The 21,463-nt window shown below is 38.3% G+C and overlaps 1 protein-coding gene across 1 annotated transcript in view; it reads right to left on the bottom strand.

Annotated features, from left to right (window-relative positions):
• Positions 1–20,454, bottom strand: part of GRIN2C (glutamate ionotropic receptor NMDA type subunit 2C) — a 75,626-nt gene extending 55,172 nt beyond the window's left edge. Inside the window, exons 1-4 of the mRNA XM_032239009.1 lie at positions 20,047–20,454; positions 12,288–12,883; positions 7,217–7,331; positions 1,098–1,309 (exon numbers count right to left, since the gene is read on the bottom strand). Coding sequence (XP_032094900.1) covers positions 1,098–1,309; positions 7,217–7,331; positions 12,288–12,883; positions 20,047–20,454 — 1,331 coding nt within the window. The remainder of the gene's footprint in view (positions 1–1,097; positions 1,310–7,216; positions 7,332–12,287; positions 12,884–20,046) is intronic.
• Positions 20,455–21,463: the final 1,009 nt, after the last annotated feature.

The following is a 21,463-nucleotide window of genomic DNA, read 5'->3' on the forward strand; positions in this document are numbered from 1 at the left end:
AAATCCAGCAGTGAAGAATTGGCATGTTGCAAGCACACCTTCTAAAGAAAGGACACCCTCTCACCCAAGTTGGATAAACATTTCCATCTTACTAGTATTCCAACAAGTAGATAGAAGCAGCAGCAATACTGGACAGACAGATGCATAAGTGACACACAGGTTCTGCTACTGAGGGAGACACTTGGCTGATAACCTTTAGTTTCAGTTAAATCTAAAGGGTTAAATCTAAATTATTAAAGCTGCTTCAACATTTATCTGATTCCCTTGGTGAATCATGGAAAGTGGATATCGGAGCTCCAAATTTCACTATCATAATCATAAAGTTAATAGATTGTGCCTCCCTGTCTATGACAGATAAAGGTAAATGTTTCCCTTGCACATATGTGCTAGTTGTTCCCGACTCTAGGGGGCGGTGCTCATCTCTGTTTCAAAGCCGAAGAGCCAGCACTGTCCGAAGATGTCTCAGTGGTCATGTGGCCGGCATGACTAAACACCGAAAAACCATCAAAGTGGTCCCTATTTTTCTAATTGCATTTTTACATGCTTTCCAACTGCTAGTTTGGCAGAAGCTGGGACAAATAACAGGAGCTCACTCCATTATGCAGCACTAGAGATTCAAACCGCCAAACTGCCGACCTTTCTGATCAACAAGCTCAGCATCTTAGCCACTGAGCCACCACATCCCTTCATCTTAGCCACTGAGCCACCATGTCCCACTAAGATACCATGTAGGATTACATCTCCCATAATTCCTAAACAACACAATAAAAAAACTGAGGGATGTTGTGGTCTGGAATTGTGGAGCAAGTTGTCAATCCTATGTGAAGGACACCAGAGTGGGGAATTTTTTTTTAATGAAACAGAAGGCAAGTTAAAAAAAACGAAAACAAACGAATGATGGTGAACAGTGAAGTAAGCAATTCGTTTAGGAATGAAATTAATGTAACTGGTTTTACATGAGAAAACACGTTGGGGTTTCTGGGAAAAGATATACATTGGAAGCCACCCCCCTCCTCCTCCCTTTAGCAAGCCAACCCCCGTTGGCTCCAATACTGCTTCCTCCTGTTCTGTCTTTTGACTTCTTTCCTCTTGTTTACCTTACGGAGGAGTTGGTCTGTTTCCGGCAAGGAACTGTATTTCGGACACATACTCCAGTGGAAGGATCTGTGTTCTCCACAATGACAAATGGTCTTTCTTCAAGGGTAGCCACTGTGAGGTGGCGATTATCTGACATGGGCTGCAGGAAGGATCCATAGCGTGGCCACACTGGATATTCCATGCGGATAATTCCCTTTTCCCATTTCCCCACCTGTGCAGTAGGAAAGGAGTGGAGGGGATGTCGTTTAAACCATGTAAATAGAGTGCTTTTGGATTTTTATACACCATTGTCAATAGGTTATTTAAACAAGGCTCCTTGAGAATCATTAGCATCATCATTGTCAAACAACATCAGAGGAGGAAGAGACCATAGGGAAGAGACCATACATATACATATACATATACATATACATATACATATACATATACATATACATATACATATACATATACATATACATATACATATACATATACATATACATATACACACACACACACACACACACACACACACACACACACACACACACACACACACACACACACATATATATATATATATATATATATATATATATATATATATATATATATATATATATATATCAGGACAGATTCTGGAGCTCTGGGACTGGATACTGTTGACAGTCTTTGCTCTGCCCAGAAAAATATCTATAGCCTTTGGGTAATCATAATCTAGAACAATTTGCCAAACAGTTTGACAGTAATCACTGAATAATGAGTGATCTGAGACTATTAAGGTTCCATCTGTTTTATATGGATACAGCAGTTACACATTTTATTTCTGTTATCCTCATGGATGGTGATCATTTCTGCACTCGTGCTGCAAATGGCATTAAGCTACAGCACTTCGCAAATAGATATTACTATATTAGCTTTAAACTGTGCTGGATTTTTAAATGACCCCATGGAAATAGTCTAGATAATTATATTTATTTACAAAGATTGGAAATGAATGGGATGTAACTCCTAGCAGAAAAAAATGGATTTAAAATGGAGTAATGGGTACAGAATTGTTGTTGTTGTTGTTGCGGGAATATTTGAGCAACTCCAATAAGTAATTATAAAATGGACAACCTTGCCATTAAGCCTGTTCTCATTAGGCCTTCTGCTCTCCATTTGCTATGTCACTTGTATTCTTTTTACTTAGACACTGCAGCCAGCCACTGAGGAATGCACCACCCTAGAAAACTTGAGGGCTACTGTATTATTTTCATTACTGAAATACAGGCATGTTCAGATCAGGGGAGGCAGGGGAGGCAGAGCCTCACCACTGTCATCATGAAAAGAAAAAAAAATGCAAAAGGAAAAAGGCTGAGGTAGTTGCTGCCAGAGTCACCATGGATGTCTCTGCTTAACTATTTAAAAAAGCCTCTAAAAAAGCGCTCTTTACGGGAGGAGGCAGGCGAATGACGTGCCTCATCTAGTCTGACTTTAGGCGTTTTATGATCACTCGAGCAAAGTTAATCAAGAGTTAAAAGCCTAAAAATTCCTGATGTAGATGAGGCACGTCATTCTCCTCCATCCTCTTGTAGAGGGCACTTTTTTAGCGGCTTTTTTAAACATTTAAGCAGAGTCATCCATGGTGACTCTGGCAGCAACTAGCTCAGCCTGACCTCAGCTCTTGCCTTTTTTCCTTTTACATTTTTTTTTCTTTTCATGATGACAGGCAAGAGCAGAGTTGAAATCCTCTCTGAAACAGCTGGAAAAGGTATGTGTGGGTCCGAGGGAGGGGAAGGAATTCAAACTTCATCCTCAAGTGTAGATCCCTCCGCAAGTGTAGTTTGATTGCAAGCAGAGCCATGTTGCCTTTTCAAACACACACACACACACACACACACACACACACACACACACACACAGCTGGATAGAACTATATAAGCCGAACTTCACTGATTACAAGTTTGAAAAGGCAACGTGGCTCCGCCTGCAATCAAAGGCTCGGATCGGCTCCCCTCCGGCTTTTCTGCCTCTTCTCTCACACCAGCCTGCAAGCAGGAGGTGAGTGGGTGGGTGGGCTTTATTGCATTTCAGGCATTTCCCACCCAGACAGCAGGCTGCATTTGCTATTGGTGGAGGTGTTTGGGGAAGGCAGCAGGGGAATGAGGGGTGGGGGTATGGCAGAGGAGCTGCTTTCAAGCCATTGGAAAATATATCCAATCCAAATTCTGTGTTTGTGTTTGTTTGAGAGAGAGTGAGTGAGAGAGGGAAGGGGGTAGGAGAGATAGTCCAATCCAACTTCTCTGTGTGCATGTGTCTGTTTGAGAGAGGGGGGAGGGAGGGAGAGACGGAGGAAGGAAGGGGGAGAGGGAGAAGAAAAAGAATGAAGGAAACTTTTTCGCAAAGGAGAAAAACAAATACTGTCGCTTTAAATCGGAACTGAGCATGCCTGGCTGTGGAATTCTAGGAGTTGAAGTCCACAAGTCTAAAAAAATTTGAAACCCACCACTGTGTCAGTGCCTCACCAGCCATAAACCTCACCGCACATCACTGCTGAAATAACAATTGTTCAAGAAAAAAATATAATTGCATAGGTTAAAATAAAGGGACATAGTGGTGACATAGTGGTTCTAATGCAATATTGCAGGCTACTTCTGCTGACTGCTAGCTGCCAGCAGTTCAGCAGTAGAATTCTCAACAACTCAAGGTTGACTTAGTCTTCCATCCTTCCAAGGTCGGTAAAATGAGGACCCAGATAGTTGGGGGCAATAGGCTGACTTTGTAAACTGCTTATTTTATTATATTGTATTTAAATATGTAGGTGTATGTATATTTTATGATATAATTGAGTGCATGGATCTTATGTACACACATATGTACATAAAACAAAAATGACAATTAAAAAAAACTGGTTGCGTTATCATGGCTCAAGAAAACAAGAAGCACTTAGGAACATTTTGTTTGTGATTCCCAGAGGCTCAACCAACTTAGCTTAAGTATAGAATGAGCATATGCCCCCTGTTCTAACTTTTTTTAAAAAAAATCTACTGCAAAAAGAAAAAAGAAAACTGGACATAATGTGTTAAACATTATTAAAATGTTGCAAAAATCAAAAGGCTTTCATTTAATAGTTATACAACATTACATTAGATATAGGTATTTCCCCACTTGGAGAAAATAGCATGATGGAAATAAGATCTTTTAATGCACATTCTGCATACGACAGCAAAGGCCTTTGAAACAAAGCCCTCAAAACATGTTACTCTTCCAGATAAACCTCCCCAAAAGCTTAAAATTCATGAAACATTTATTTTTTTAAAAAAAAGTTTAAATTAAATCTTACATTTTTCCATTATATTTCAAGCCACATTCTATTTATTTATAATGGTTCTGAAATTTACAAATTTCAGATTTGAGACCTCTAAACAATTTTTTCAAATTTGGTTTTACTCTTATTCTCAGTGGAACTCAATAGAATATTATGCTATAAGGAAGAAGAGTTAATATAAAGTGGAGAATTGGGGTGGGGGATTTTTGTTTATGATCTGGTATGTCTCCTAAGCCTTTCATCCATGGAGTATTGGAAGCAGCTAAAAGAACAGTTTACCCTAAAGTTGCAAATGCAGATAAATTTTAAATGTTTGAGTAGAATTGTATTCTTTATTCCTAACAGAAAACTCAGTAGTAAATTGCTATGACATATGGAAAACACTTGAACAGAGAAAGTCATATCATAAAGGAAATGTGATAATGGAAAGCAATTATACAAATAGCTCATTTAATTAACACCAGTATCTTTCTACTAATAGTGTTCATCTCTTTCAGATTATTTTTGTAATTATCCAAATATAACATAAAACCCAATCAGATATACTTAGATAATATGCAAAGAGCAAAAATTGGAGAAATACTTAGATAATATACGCAACTTGTTTTCCTTTGTGACTTTTTTGCCAGTTGCAATATAGCGAATTACATTGCAGATGCTAAGATGTCCATTTGTGCATATGGAGAGCAGGAGAGTAACCTCATCAATATTCTCTCATTAAGAGAAATGTGTAAATGCAGGAATAGATTCTAGCAAAATTGATGGTGCAATCTAAATGCCCAGCTAGCTAAAATCATTCTAACATTCCTCCAGTTTTCTGGAATATTCTAGGCAAATGGGATGAGAGCTTCAGAGCTAACAGATATGGAACATTCCTCAAAATTAAAAAACCTGGTCAGAACAAATGAAATGAACTGCAACAACATATTTAATGTGGGCTCAGGACATATTATTTGAGATGGAGCAGCAAACAAAACATCACATTATTTTATATACTGTGTTCCCCCCAAAATAAGACAGGGTCTTATTTTCTTCTGACCCCCAAAATAAGCACTTGGCCTTATTTTCAGGGAGGTCTTATTATTTTTGAGGTGCAGGAGGTGGCGAGTGTTGTCACCTCATGGCTGATGCAGGGTGGCAGTATTTTCAGAGAGGGTTTATTTTCAGGGGAGGGCTTATTTTAGCACATGCGCTCAAAAGTCCGATTGGGCTTATTATCCAGGGAGGTCTTATTTTGGGGAAAACAGGGTAAAACTAGTCCCTTTTGTTGCTTAAGGTGGCCTTGTTTTAAAATGTGATCATTTGGGCTGGTTTGTGAGGAAGAAAATAAATGGACAGTTGCATGTTATACTCTTACAACATAACATGCAGTCTTTCTCACATGAAAGATTATTCATAAAGTAAACACAAGTAAAAATTCTTTGCCGCTTGAGATAGAACTTAATTCAATTACTATTGTCTCTTCAGGATAAATGAATACCAATGACCTATGGTGGCTTCCTCACTTAGCTTAATGGTACAAGCAATCCTGTGAAGCATAGGCTACATCAAACATGGACATGGTATGTGATATAACAATGTAAATTAACATGCAGAGCTTTGGAGCCAAATATGTTAATAAATTTCTCTCGTTGAGCTGTTTTTCTTCTGAAGAGCCCTGATCATACTATCCAGAAAAAAGGACAATTTGGGAAGCACTTATCTTTTGGATTGACATGGATATTAATGATGTTGTGGTTGATTCTTAATAAAAATTTATCCTTTTTGGGGGGGAAAGACAGTAATTTATTGGCAAGCTTTCTAATATGCCTACATGTTCTTTAAAACTTAATCTCTGGTACATAAGCAGTTTAAGCCAATCTGCTTTCACAACATTTGTTGAGGTTTATTTTTTAATTCAATTTTTAATGACTGGAAAGAAACAACAAAGTCATCTTGCACAACCAGCATTCATCCAACTGAGTTATGTGCCTTATGGCATGTGATGGATCAAGCCTCCATTGCAAATTAAATAAATTAGTTGCGAACATACAAAATAAACGAATCTAAAAATTCATTTCATGGTGCTTCAATTTGTTTATCAAATGAAATTGTTTATTTTAATGACAGAGTTAAAAAAAAAAAAGCCTGCACTGCGGAAGTAAGAAGGACAATAAGAGGTGACTTTTGGGCACAGTCAATTGCCAATTCTTGTTCAGAATTCTCAGACCTGCCAGCCTTCTGTTGCAAAAGCCAGAAAGAAATTGGGCTGTTTTAATGAATTCCAGAGAGGTGCCTATGCCTGACCTAGGTATAAAAGCAGTTCTTACAAATCATATGTCAGTTGTGCATAGCCCTACCATTCATAACAAAGATAAGATTTTAAAATACAATCTAAGAGTTTTGGAGTCAGTCTTTCCCATTTGGCATTTTCCACAATGTTGGTTTTGTGGTCTTGCTGGCTGGGAATTCAGATAGACACAGTCTCTCTGTATCTGAGGGAGAGGTAGCAGTATCTTAATCTAAAAAACTCCAAGGTACGTAGATACCCTCCACTGTTTCCAGTCACACGTAAATTCAATGGGAAATAAAAGTAGACAAATGATATGAAGCCAGATTTGCTTCATCTGCTTATGAATCACAATTAGGTTTGCATTAGATTCAAAGCAGTTATTGTCAAAGCCTGCATAGGCTAATAGATATTAGTGGATGTTGCAATGTAAGCTTAAAACTGGAGGTAAATTATAGACAAACCCATTTGTAGAACAAGCAAACTATAGTTCTAAGAGACTATGCACTTAAGACAAGATGATGGGTGGGGAGGGAGGGGTAGAGGAAGGGCCTTACCATCTCCCAGAGTCGATGCCGGTTCAACGAAATCACCACCATGGTGGGCCTCACCAAGTAACCACCTTTGTTGAAGGAGAGATCTCTGTTTTCCCATGTCACATTGAGTAAATGCCTATGGAGAATGAGGAAAGCCATCAAATTTTGGTATAACACTTTCATTTCTTTTGAAAGCAAATGCTTCCAAATTGGCCTGGTTTTATCTTGTACAAGATGGCAAATGGACACTTTATAACAGTGGTTCCCAACGTGGCCCCCACGCCCCACAGTGGACTTCTCCAAGACTTTGTAATTGTTACAGATGGCATTGTCTTTTTGTGGTCTACATTTTAAGCATACCTAAGACAGACCTGTTTTTTTTAATGCATTCAATGCAGCTCTTAATTCTAGATGATGAACCAATTTAAAAATAAAGATAAAATTAAAGTAAAATAGACTCAGAGTGCTGCGATTATATTCTGAGTTCAGTTTTTTTTTAAAAAAAAGGAGCATCAGTGTAGTCTAGCAGAAAATGGAAAGCTGCTTTGCTTCAGGACTTGGCTGGCTGCTCACTCTTACTGTCACTGCTTCTTGGAGGTGAAGTTTCTTGGCGCAACTGATCTCCAACACAGAGGAGTGTTGGGTGGGACGGCAGTGACAACACCTTGGTTTGACCTCTCCACATACTTCATCCTGGTATTTCTCTCTTCCTTCACTCCCTTGCTGGTACAGGTAGTTCTTGACTTATGACCACATTTGAACCCAACATTTCTGTTGCTAAGGTGATCCCGGGATGCTGTAACCATCATAAATATTAAATAGTTGCCAAGCATCTCAATTTTGATCAGGTGCCCATGGGGATGTTTAAATGGTTGTAAGTATGAAAAATGGTCGTAAGTCACTTTTTTCAGTGCTGTTGTAACTTTGAAGGGGCACTAAATGAACTGTTGTAAATCAAGGACTAACTGTAATTATAATCCCTCTTATTTTAAAGGGAAGAGAGAGGAACCAAGATCCTCTTATATAGGGGTGTCAAACTCAAGGTCCACGGGCCACATCTGGCCCTTGGGGCCACCCTGGAAACAGCAAAGGACCAACCTGCGGTGCTTCTGCCAGCAAAAATGGAGCTCGGGAGGGCTGAACATGGCACTCCCGAGCTCTGTTTTTTTCTGGCAGAGGGTTGCAGGAGACCATCACAGCCAAAAACGGAGATAGGAAGCCCGTTTTCGCTGGCAGAGCGCTCCAGCCCCTGACATGAGTGAAGTCTAGCTAGCCATGCCCACCCTGGCCACACCTACCTGAGGTCAAACACAATCCTTTTGTGGCCCTCAATGAAATTGAGTCTAACACCCTTGCTATAGCTTAGTGGTATGGTGTCAAATGTGTCCTTGTTCCTACAGAACCAAGTGCTCTGAATTTCAGGAATAAAAGACTTGGGCCATCCTTTAAGACTAAAAAGTTATCATGGCAGATATACTTCATCAACCCACTCGATCATGACTGAGAACGTCATTCATTACGAAACTCCAGAAATTATAGAATTTGAGGTGTTCTTGAAAACTTTTTAAAATTAATGGTTATAAAGTTTGAACTCCTTCAGAGCCTATCTGTTTAAATCAGAATTCAGAAACAAGAATTTGTTCCTACGGGAGAAGGCGGGGCTTAGCAGTGTGAAGACGGACTTTCAGGCTGCTCCTGAATGTCCATCTAAACCGGAGCATCTGGACCGTTCTTTTTGGACCCAAGCTGTCCCGAAGAGACAGTGAAAGGTAGGGGGAGACCCAGGGGTCCCAGAGACGTTCGCAAAGTCTCTGGGGACCCAGGAAAAACCCTCTTTGCCAGTGACTTCCGGATTAGCCACAAGGCTATTGAAACTGCTGACAGCCCTAAAGAAAGAGAAAGTGTTTCCAGCTGGTAAGAACATTTTATTGTTTAAAGAAGAAATGGACTGCCTAAAAATTCAAACTAATTTAAATTAAAGAATAGAAGAATCTAGCGGCGATTTTGATCTTTTTAATGGTTTTGGACAGTGGTTATCTTACTATTTAAATGTTATTCACATGGATTGATTCTAAGTAAAACCTTTTCAAATGGATAGATTACTCCAACATCTCTTCTGATTCTATGCAAGCGGGCTGTAAACTAATTCACTACAATTTGACTGTTTACATCTTGACACTTTTATTGCTTGGTTGTTTTGGTTTAAGATCTGATAAGATTGTACAGCTTTCAGTCTGCTTTTACTTGCAAATACTTCAGAGCTCTTAAGAAAAAATACAACTGCATATAAACATGGCGTCTATTCAAGCATCTCTTCAAGTGATACTCTCAGCTCTGAAGACGCTGTCTGATACAGAGGACAGAATTCAGAGAAAATTGGATTATTTGGTGTTTTTGGCAACAAAGTATGAGGAAAAAACTGAGGATGTTTCCCAAATACAAAATAAGAATGAAAACAGAGATAAAGAATGTGAGCTTTTTGATATTCGTGACAATTGGTTTACTTCTGAGGGAGGAAAGAATGGAATATTTGAAGAGGAGTTAAATGGAGAGAAAATTTACTTCAAAAGACAGGGCGCAGGAGGAGAAGAAAATAGCAATATAGCAATAGCAGTAGACTTATATACCGCTTCATAGGCCTTTCAGGCCTCTCTAAGCGGTTTACAGAGAGTCAGCATATTGCCCCCAACAATCTGGGTCCTCATTTTACCCACCTCGGAAGGATGGAAGGCTGAGTCAACCCTGAGCCGGTGAGATTTGAACCGCTGACCTGCTGATCTAGCAGTAGCCTGCAGTGCTGCATTTAACCACTGCGCCACCTTCTAGCAAAGAATTTATGGTTTATGAAATACTATTTGCAAAACATTTGATACCACTGCTGAGAATTAAAGACAAGCTGATAAAGGAAACAAAAAGAGGACGTCAACATTATATGAGAGATACCACAGACAAGAAGGTGCAAATATTTCTTCGTATGGACTTGTTCATAAAGATGTTTGGAGAATTGGACCCACAAATGGCAGCAGATATAAGATTGTTCTGTTATTGGAGAGATACAGGTTGATAGATGGAAGAGTATAATTCAAAATTAGCTAAACTTAGTTAAATCCATTGGTAATAGGTATAGTTAAATAAAAATTGATAATGATAGTAATGTATACAATGTTGAGTTGATACGATAAGTAATAATTGGATATGAGAAGGAAAGGTTAGAAATATCTTTGGACTATATATAAAGATTATTAATAACAATAATAATTATTATAAAAAACTATATACAGTTAAATTATAACTAATAGGGGGGAAATGCTATGATATAGGATATAATTAAATAAAGAAAGGATAATGATAATAAATTATATACATAGAGGATTAGAAATCTTTGCTATTAAATATTATGGATGTTTAGCTAAAACAGGATATGAGGACTTAATGTTAATGGAGGATTTTATAAATAAGTAAATGAAATGCCAGCATGTGGTTATGGATTGAATCTTGGTATATTTAAGGATGAAGGATGTTTAAATAACTGTAGTCAAATAAAAGTGGAGGTATGATGATGTTAATATAGTAAATATTTGAGTTAAGACATTTGAATTAATATGAATTATATTTGATGACGGTGGAAGAGATGCACAAAAGCTTTTTGTAACCAGCTGATATACTTTTTTACAACATATGTTTGTTGTTTTTTTGTGTTTTTTTAATTGTTGTGTGTATCAAATATATAAATATATATACAATAGAGAGATACAAAGTGTGTCTGTGGGGGAAAATATAGTTAAGATAGATTAGCAAAGGTAAGGGAATAAGAAATGATACTAAATTATGTCTGGGTTGGCGGAAGTACCATCCCAAGGAAACATAAACTGAGATTTAAAATAGACACACCAACAACAATAGAAAAAGAAAGGGAGAGAGGAGAGAATGAAAGGAAGACGGGGGAAAGAAGAAAGAGGTAAGGAGAGGAGGATGGAAAGGAGAGAAAGAGGAGGAGAGAGGGTAGAAAGGGGAAGAGGAAGAGCAGGAGTAGGAGAAAGGTACGGGAAGAAGGAAGGGGAAGGAGAGGAGGAAGGAGGAAAGTAGAGAAGGGAGGGAGGGAGGGAGAAAGGAAAGGGAAAGGAAAGGAAGATGATAGGGAGAGAAAAGGAAGGAGAGAGGGTAGGAAGGGAAAGAGGAAGAGCAGGAACAAAGGAGAGGTAAGGGAAGAAGGAAGGGGAAGGAGAGGAGGAAGGAAGAAAGTAGAGAAGGGAGAGAGAGTGAAAAGAAAGAGGTAAGGAGAGGAGGATGGAAAGGAGAGAAAAAGGAGGAGAGAGGGTAGGAAGAGGAAGAGCAGGAGTAGGAGAAAGGTACAGGAAGAAGGAAGGGAAAGGAGAGGAGGAAAGAAGAAAGTAGAGAAGGGAGGGAGGGAGAAGAGAAAGAGAAAATAAGGTGGTGTTACAACAGGAGGAAGGGATGGTAAACAAAGCAACCCAAACTGTATATTATAACCTATTAAATGAAATAATAAATGCATAAGAATGATAAATATTAAAACACTTGTAACCAAACGACATGCTGTATGTGATGATGGGTTTTTTTGTGTTTTTTTGTTTTGTTTTGTTTTATTGTTGTGTGTATGTGTTGTCTATGTAATAAAAATAAAAAAAATTTAAAAAAAAGAATTTGTTCCTAGGCTGTTGAGGATCAGGATAAGTGTGCATAACTTCTCTGATTGCTCCTAAAACCATTAAGCTTCTTTTTGCTATGGCTGCAATCTTCTCCACTGACTTCACTCTTCCATTGAATAAACATTCATCTTCATCATTTCTGAAATTCTCACTGTACATATATTCAGTCTGAAGAATTCTTATCATAAAACATACAAATATCTGGCTCTGAGAAATCCGGAGGAGAGTCATGTGTTAATTTTTAAAGCTACATTTATTCAATTATAGAAATCTAAGGAGCCTTATTAGGATTACTGCTAAACTGCCTCTCACATAGCTGAAAATGCCCATTATTTCAGGATGAAACATTGCTGTCCAGTCAAATTCTGATTTCTAATATACATCCACAAGCGTCGGTTTAAATCAAGGTTACCTCTACTGACCTATAGAAAGTGTTTGTTGGTGCGCTGGAAGGGCTTTTGCTATTGCAGTCTCTGCCCACGATGGGGAGGTAGCCATGGGCCTTGAAATAGCTCTCGGCTCCAATAGCAATGATAGCCACTCCGTCCCGAACCTTTTGTCTCAAGTTCATTTTCCAGCTTTCAGTGGTCACACTGATGAGGCCAATAGGAAACGAGGTAGGTGGCACATCCATATTCCCCACTGTTAGACTAGGCACAATCCAGACGTAGCCAGGGCCGATTAAACCGGCCTGCTCAACCACCTGGAAGAGGAACTCTGCTTCATCTCGTGAACAATAGACGATCATGACTTGAGCGTCTATCTGGCGGAGCAGCTTCTGCAGTTTGGAGATGCTCGTCTCCTGGGACATCTCAAAGGTCAAGACGTCCTGGATCTCCCAGCCAAAATAGCTGGTGTCTGTGAAGGACCGAATTACATCCAGGAAGATGCTATATCCCGGATAGAGGCTGGTGATAACAGCGAAGGAGCTCCAGTCATATTCCTCCAAGACTTTGAAGATCACTTGTATCTGTTGTTCAATTGAGACACCCAACTGTAGAAAGGCAGAGCCAGGCTCCTAGAAAAGAGAGAGAGAGAGAGGAGAGGGAGAGAGAGGGAGGATGAATGAAGAGGATAAGCAAACAATGTACATGTCTTGATATCTTAATTAAGCCTCCCCCAGCTTGGTGCTCTACTTCAGTTTCCATATTTTTTTCAATCAGCATGGCCTCTATGCAGATGAATGTGACCTATCTGGAAAATTGGGGAAAGCCCCATTCCTATCTATATTATCTCAGAATAGTGGCCTTGATGAACAATGGGTTATATCAGGACATCTGCTTTCATATGAGTCATTCCCAAGGAAAAACAGAAAGCATTATCACCACTACAATCTCTAAATCTATTGTGAACTTAAATTACAGTAATCATTTCTTAACCAACATCTACTAGGTCTGCTTCAGCAACCCTGTATCGAGTATTCTGACTCATTGTGGCTTTTTAAATTTCTAATTCCCACTCTTTATGTTTGACTGCATTTCACACTATTTCCTCCTAATATAGATGTAGACATAATGCACATACACAGGAGACCCCTGTAGAGAAAACAATAATTTTCCTGAACTCTAAACTACTGAATAAGCTACCACACAGCAATGGAATATACCATAGACTTTAAAACAAAACATGAACCTTCACTTTTTCTTCCCAAACTTAAGAATGTTCAGTGTAACATTTTGTACAAAGATCATTTATCACATTTTAATAGTTGTCTAAACAAATTGGCTAAGATAGTGTATTAATCTTTATCCTTAATATATTGTTCTTCATATTAAACTCTAGTGTCTTAAAATACACATATACAATACTAATTAAGCCCTTTCTTAATATATGTGCATTTATTTTTTAATCATTTAGAGTATGCTTTTGTTGCTTGCAAAATTCAAATGGAAGTTTCACATAACTTTTCAGAGCAACTTACTGTAATCTCCAAATAAATTGTGTTGTTTTTCTTTAAAAGAAGAGAGAGATCTAAAACAATCCCAGCAAAGTGAATCATTAGAAAGCAAAGATTTAATATGAAATAAATTGGCAGAGAAGGTGGGAGACAAGCTGTCTCAGAAAATAAAACTGCAAGCTTACAGTTAACAAGCTATTTAAGCCTTTTTAAATACAGTTTCTGTACTTTTATGTATCCTAATATGACAGTATTTAAATTGGCTTTGTCTCTAACTGTCTTTTCACTTAAAGCCAGAATTTTTGTGAGCTTGTTCTCTTTAAAGGAGAAATTATTCCTCTTGTCATGTTAAGTTTCAGTCTTTTCTTCATACTAGGATAGTGGGACTGCTTTATGCCTTCTAAATTTGGATTTGCTTACTGTTGAGAGTTGAGATGTGAGGTGCTGCATTTTATATATGTTAATTAATGTTTTTAGACTCTGTTTGGACTTTTTGCTGACACCTAGATTGGAGAGAACATTACTTATTGGATTTGCCTATAGTTAAGAGATGAGTTATGGGAAGAAGAACTTTGTATCTGTTAATTAAGAGGTGGTGAAGAGATTGGAAAATTGTTTAGACCTGTCAAGATGAGGGTGTGAAGTTGCTTTCTTAGGATTTTTCTTTCTTGTTTTCTTTCTTCTTTGCTTTTTTGCACCTTTTCCTATTTTTTTTCTTTTTATTTTGTATTATCTTTTACTATTGCAATTAAAACCTTTAATATTTTATTTAAAAAAGGAACCTGAGACAAAAGAAGGAATAAATTGTTCTTGCAGAAGAAAAGGACATTTCTTCAGAACAGGAAAGTGTCATTGTTCTGTAATTGCCAAATTAATTTAGCAATGAAGGTAATGAATATGAACAAAACATATTGTTGCAATCAAATGCAAGCCAGCTAAGACCTTAAAGAAGATTATTTCTTTAAAAATAAGCACGCCAACAAAATTAAATCATTGGTTTAGAATAGCAGCCATCTTCCTTAGGGAAGACATATAGGTCAGCAGTATTGTATAAGCTTTGCATGACAAAAGGACCAGATGCACTCTTTACCATCTCTACAGAGATGCGCTCATCAAAATCCCACCTGTCTGCTGTCAAGCGGTGCAGATATTCTTGAGCTTCCTGGAGCCTTAATTAAACTTGAGCCAAAGAACCTCCGTATAATCTTCAGCTCTCAGTATAATGCAAGTTACTTAGGTAGATAGCGATAGATAGACATAGTACCTAAATGAGATCTATTTATGCATCTACCTAAATGGAATATCTAGGAGTCATAGGGAACATTCAACTTGACTATTTATGAAATATATACATTCTAGTGAAATTTAAGTATAGGCACCTAAATGCAATCCACTTAGTTTGGTTACTAAATTAGCCAGGGGTGGGTTCCTGTACTGGTTGACTGTAAATTGTTCTGTGTATGCGCAGAACCATGCCAGCAACAGCAAAAGAAACCAGGGAACCGGTTCAGGGGTATGACCAGCCTGGGTCACTGCTGGTTCTGCGACCCAGGCTACATTACCACTACCGGTTCAGATGAAGTGGGCTGAACCGGGAGCAACCCACCTCTGGAATTAACCCATTATCTGGGTTAATCAGGGGTTACCACAAAAAAGAGGGAGTCAAGCTATTCTCCAAAGTACCTGAGTGCAGAACAAGAAAGGATGGAAACTAATCAAGGAGAGAAGCAACCCAGAACTAAGGATAAATTTCCTGACAGTGAGAAGAATTAACCAGTAGAATGGCTTGCCTCCAGAAGTTGTATATGCTGCAACACTGGAAGTTTTTAAGAAGAGACTGGACAACCATTTGTCTGAAATGGTATATAGGGTTTCCTGCCTGAACAGGGGGCTGGACTAGAAGACCTCCAAGGTCCTTTCCAACTCTTCTATTCTATTCTGTTCTGTTCTGTTCTGTTCTATTCTATTCTAAATAAATTGGAGCAACTAACTTGGGGTTATCCACATTAACCATTCACACATAGAGATAAATACATGAAAACAGTGAAACCCAGCAAAGATGTGTAATTGATTTAGTGGAACCTGTTGTGTGAATACAACCAATTCATCACAACATTGGTCATGTTCAAACAAATGACATCGTTATTATCACAATACTTGAATGAAATGATAATGGAAAAACAAATCTGAAATAGCATTCCCCCCCCAAAAAAAAACCCAACAAAGCTTAATTATACAAACAGACAGGCAGACAAAAGCAGCTAATTTTATAGAAATATTGAATGATATTACATCATACAATATATAAGAAATTCTAGGGATTCTTTTTGTAAGAAGAGAAGACTACATTCCAGTTTAACTGTGATGATTGTGTCAAAGTTGAACTTAGTGTCAAGTTAAGTCTGAATCCCCCCCCCAAATGGAGTAGATGCCCAATATTTTAAGGTCCAACTTGAATTTAATATTGTCTTCTAAGTGGTTTACAGAGTCAGCATATCGCCCCCACAGTCTGGGTTCTCATTTCATCCACCTTGGAAGGATGGAAGGCTGAGTCAACCTTGAGCCGGTGAGATTAGAACCGCTGAACTGCAGATAACAGTCAGCTGAAGTGGCCTGCAGTACTGCACCCTAACCACTGTGCCACCTTAGCTCTTCATTTGATGATGACTTATTCTTTCTTTCCCCAAAACGACTAGCCACAGAAATATATTCATGACTACGTAACACAGCACACTTTCTTAACCCAATTCAGAAACCATCAACAACAGGTAGCGAGTTTCTGCAAAACTTGTTTTTAAGGTGAGATTTGAGGAGAAAGATCACCAAAAAGGAACTTTTGTAACTATCTGCAAAACAGACAAAGATCCACTGAGTTAATGAACATGGACACCTGCTAAGAAACTGGTGACTTTTTGTAGTGTCAATTAATTCAGCCTGACGATACTCATGCTGGCTAATTACTTATGGTTAGTCAAATACTAACCTATCTGAACCGAAGCCTAATAATGTATCTGGAAGATAACAAATTAAATAAGGTTGATACGTTCTCTGCTTCCATGCAGCAGACTTGCTCTTTAGAATAGTGGACAGTATACCTAATCTTTCTGCCATTGACTGCCACAAACACATCATCTCCAGCAAAGCTGAGCTGCTATGGATAAATTGCTTCCAGGTAGAAATTTCCTTTCAACCAAAAGTTTTTTTTTTGACTGGAGAGCAAGAGCTTGTCATTAGTCACCTTTGCACAGTCCTATATATTACTTTATGGGCCACTTTCTGATACGAGAATGATTATTAACAGGGATCTGGCCAAGCCAGAGGAACAGGCTGAAGAATAGTCTCATTATTTCTAATCATGTCTGAATGGGCTCTTCTGTCTATAGATAACACAACGATCCAGGATCAGTCTTAGACAAATAAAACCACATTGTGTTGGCTGCTAACAAGGCACAGAAACATACCCTATTTTCCTGTGAGAAGTTGACAGTAACCACCACTGACACTTGTGACAGGTGAGCAAGCTAAAAATAATTACCCAAGTGCACAGCCCATCTGTAAAAAAAAAATTCAGTGTGTCCTACAGTAGTCTCTGCAATGTAGTTGCATGTGCCATAAATTAGTGATTTAAGACACAAGTGCTGCTTTTCTAGAACAAAACATGGGACAGGATTTTATGCTTGCCAACATGAGCTGCATCCCAATTGTACAGGTTTTTTGATCCAGAAATCAATAAACAGATGTTACACATTAACAAGACTTTTTGACTGTACTTTCCTCCATTCCTGAAAATTAATATATTCCAGTTTTATGCCTGTTTCAGCAACATAAAGGGCTATCAAAAGGCTTGTCATAATTGTGCAAGATTTATAAGTTTCTATTTTCTTGCTATAATAGTTTTAGCAGCATTCAATGAACACTGGTTGATCTGCCTGACAAAAATATTATACGTATATATTGTAAGAATTCTGAATAATCTGGTAAAATAGTGGTCAAAATACTGTGCCTTCTTTCTTAGCTTCCATAATTCTACATTATAGTTTTGTTTCCATAAAGAAATATAGATTTACAGACATTCATCAAAATAGTAGCCTTAAAACCTTAATAATTCATCACTCATAACATTACAAACTTGATAAACTCCATAAAAAGAATACAACTTTTTCCATAAAAAAATAGTGTTACAATAAAAGGGAGGGAGGGAAGGAATGAAGGAAATCACACATAAAGGCTATGGCTTGTCTCAGCTTACACATGGAGTGAAGTGATATTTAAAGGATAGATTTCACCTTTTTATTCTGAGAATAAAAAGTTACATTTTAAATATTTTATATAAATTATAATACAGATTATGTTTAGAATTCCCATATCACCCACCCCTACAAAGACATGCACAGTTAAATAATCATTCCACTTTCACTATCTGAACCTCCCAAAAGAAACCCAAACTCTTTAGATAGATTGCTGGATGTGAGGCCTGGGAAGCAGGAGGGCAGCTGTGGTGTGTGGTATGTATCAGAGGTGACGGTAGATTAGGAATCATTCAGCTACCTGGTGAATTAATGTTACTATATAGATACTTAATAGACCCCAAGCAGTCACGTTGGACTGTCGCAATCCTGTCTGATATGATACACAACAGCAACTGTAATTGAACTGTTCTCTCTGGGTTGCTCCTCCAAGGACTAGATTACTTGTGTTTAATGAGTCATTGATCAACTTGATGGTTGAAGGACTTCTATCGTATTGTCTTTTAATTGGTTTGTTATTTTCTATACATTTTTCTTCAAGAACATTACTATTAAAAAAAAGTATGTGGAGCCACTCTGCTGGTAATATTGTTGGTAATATTATTACCAACACTTCTAGATATTATAAAAAAGAAGAAAAGAAAAACATTCTTCTTCTTATAGACATGCCAAAATCAGAGGGCAAGGTGTTCCCACATCTATTTAAAAAATTATCAATGGGAAGTATAAATCCTTTGCAGTGATGGCTTCCCATTTCAGTCTTTCAGTCAACATGGTGTTCATCTGGACTTATTAGACCAGTGGTAGTCAACCTGGTCCCTACCGCCCACTAGTGGGCATTCCAGCTTTCATGGTGGGCGGTAGGGGTTTTGTCCGATACTGAAGCACTTTCCTTTTTAAAAATTTAATTGACTTTAAAAAAAAAATTCATAGCATTATTTAAAAACATTTTCCTTAGGTTTTCATAAAATCACCATTACTGTGGAACCGGTGGGCAGTTAGAAAATTTTACTACTAACAGAGATACAAAAGTTGGCAGTGGGTATAAAAAGGTTGACTACCCCTGTATTAGACAGTAGCTCACAGCCGGCAAGGTGAAGGGGATTTCTAATCCTACAAATCTAGAGGCATCCAATTGGAAGAGACTGTTGCTTAATCCCTCAGAAATATACCTCCCTAATTCACATCAGGGCCTCCACATTTCTCCTTATTGATCTTTGCAAACCTGCCCTTCAGGTAAAATTCCAAGGTCTTGCTCTTTTCATCCTGGTAGAAGGATGGGAGATGCACACAGACACAATTCCTTTCCATTTTAAATTCTTATTCATTTCACTGTGGTTATAGGCACAAGTGCTAGTTCATTAAAAAGAAAGCTGGCATTCTTAAAAAAAAAGATCATTTGAATGAGAAGAGGAACTGTTCTACCTGCAAGGAGTAGCTCTATGTAGAAATGAGTTCTAAATAATTGAGCAAAGAGCATAGTCACATCAGTGAGTAAATGTATAATATACTGTATGAAGCACCACCAAGGCAGCCAGTATTCAAGAGAGCATTCCCAAAATAACATCCTTTTTGGTCTCCTTGCACTAGCTTGCAGAAATGTCTTCCTAGCCAAATCTACTTAAGTCTTGCATGATATGTCCCTGGAGCTTGCATGGCTGTCTTCCCTTGTCCTTGCTTAATCTTAATTGTTGTCAGCTTTCCTTGTCAAGCTTTGTCTTCCTGCCCAGCTAACTAACTAGTGAATCTCCCAATTTGCACTGGCACTTGCCAGTGTTAATTGTCCAGTGTGACCCAAGTCTAGATTAAACAAAATTCAATATGGTTTTAAAAAGCCAGACTCTTAGTGAACAACAATTGCTCTTTGTTTACTGCAATAGAATTATACCACTATTTAAAAGTTAAGAGAATTTATATCCTGGATGGTCTTGTAGAAAACTGTGACAATAGACAAATAAATGAATATAGATGAAGTATCTGAGAACAATCTACAGGCCCATTCCAGCTTCATTTCCCAGAATAACAATGAAATTTCACCTTAGGTGTAAGGACTACGGCAGATCCTCCACTGATACTAACGATAGGTACATAGGTCTGGGATGAGATGAAATCAAGGATCTGTGCCACAGCTTCTGTACCAATGTTGTCCTCAAAGACAATTCCATGGATTTTTGTGCTGGAGAGCATGTCACAGATTTGAGTCAAGAGTGTGCTGGGATTAGTGTCATTGACCACCACGGTGACTGGATGGACCTCTAGAGGCATGTCCAGGAAGGTCTGGTATGTTAGTCGGCTCCGGATATGGAGAGAGTATGAAGAGCTGCTGAAAACCACAGCCACGTTTACCACAGGTTCCCTGGAGCTTGGCACCGATGTATCCATTAGGGCAGCTGAACAGCCCAGCACCATAGACAGCACCAGGGTGTTTGCCAATGTTCTATCCATGGCCATTAAGGAGCCCCTGAAAGTCAGAACAAAGATAAATTATGGAAAGCATCCAAGGGCGGAATGAGTGGAAAGTACAGAAGATGTGTTTTAACAGTTGGATCTTGGGGAGCTATTTTACACAGTGTATTTCAAGAAACCTGACTATGCCTCTTAGCATACAGGACCCAGAGGATCAACCACAGCTCTAGAATGAGCACATTTATTTATTTATATTCTGCTTTTATTACTACATACCAATATTCCTTCCTCCTCCTATTGTCTCAACAACAACCACCTTGTGAGGTAGATTGGGCTGAGAGTGAGTGACTGGTCCAGAGTCATCCCCTTGGCTTTCATGCCTAAAACAGGTCATGTTGAGAAGCACCCAGGCTGACAGGGAGTAGGGAGCAAGCGTAGAGTTAGCCTGGAGTCACTGCATAATCACATAATCATTAAACTCTGTATGTGATAGGACTAGCTCAAACATTGAATGTGATAGGACTAGAACTCATGTTCTCCCAGTTTCTAATCTGGTGCCTTATACACCAGATCAAACTATAATATATGATTGTGCAAAATGTTTCTTGTTGGACACTTACAGTTTTGTCTGTAGACTTAAATAGGCATCTAAGAATATGTAATGGATGAAGCAGTCCAGAGTTCTAGAAAAATAAATTCTATCAAATACTAGTAAGCAATAATGGTATGGGGGGATTGCTTGCTTCTGAGATTGATACCCCATCATGTCTCCATTCTCAAAGGATCTTCCACGAGGATGTCTCCTCACTTTATCCTACAATAACAATTCTGTGAAGTCCATTGGAGTGGGAGAGTGCCTGGTCCAAAGTTACACAAAACATTTTCATGGATGAAGTGAACGTTGGTTCCCAATCCTAGCCCAGCATTTGAACCATTTAGCATTTCAACCCTACCGACTCCCATTCTCTCGTAATCCAAGACCTCTTTGCCTCATCCATACTTGATCTATAATTAAGCATGTGATTTGTTCATCAAGTTTCTCTCCCCT

Source organism: Thamnophis elegans, chromosome 2 (assembly GCF_009769535.1).
Source record: "Thamnophis elegans isolate rThaEle1 chromosome 2, rThaEle1.pri, whole genome shotgun sequence".
Lineage (NCBI taxonomy): Eukaryota > Metazoa > Chordata > Lepidosauria > Squamata > Colubridae > Thamnophis > Thamnophis elegans.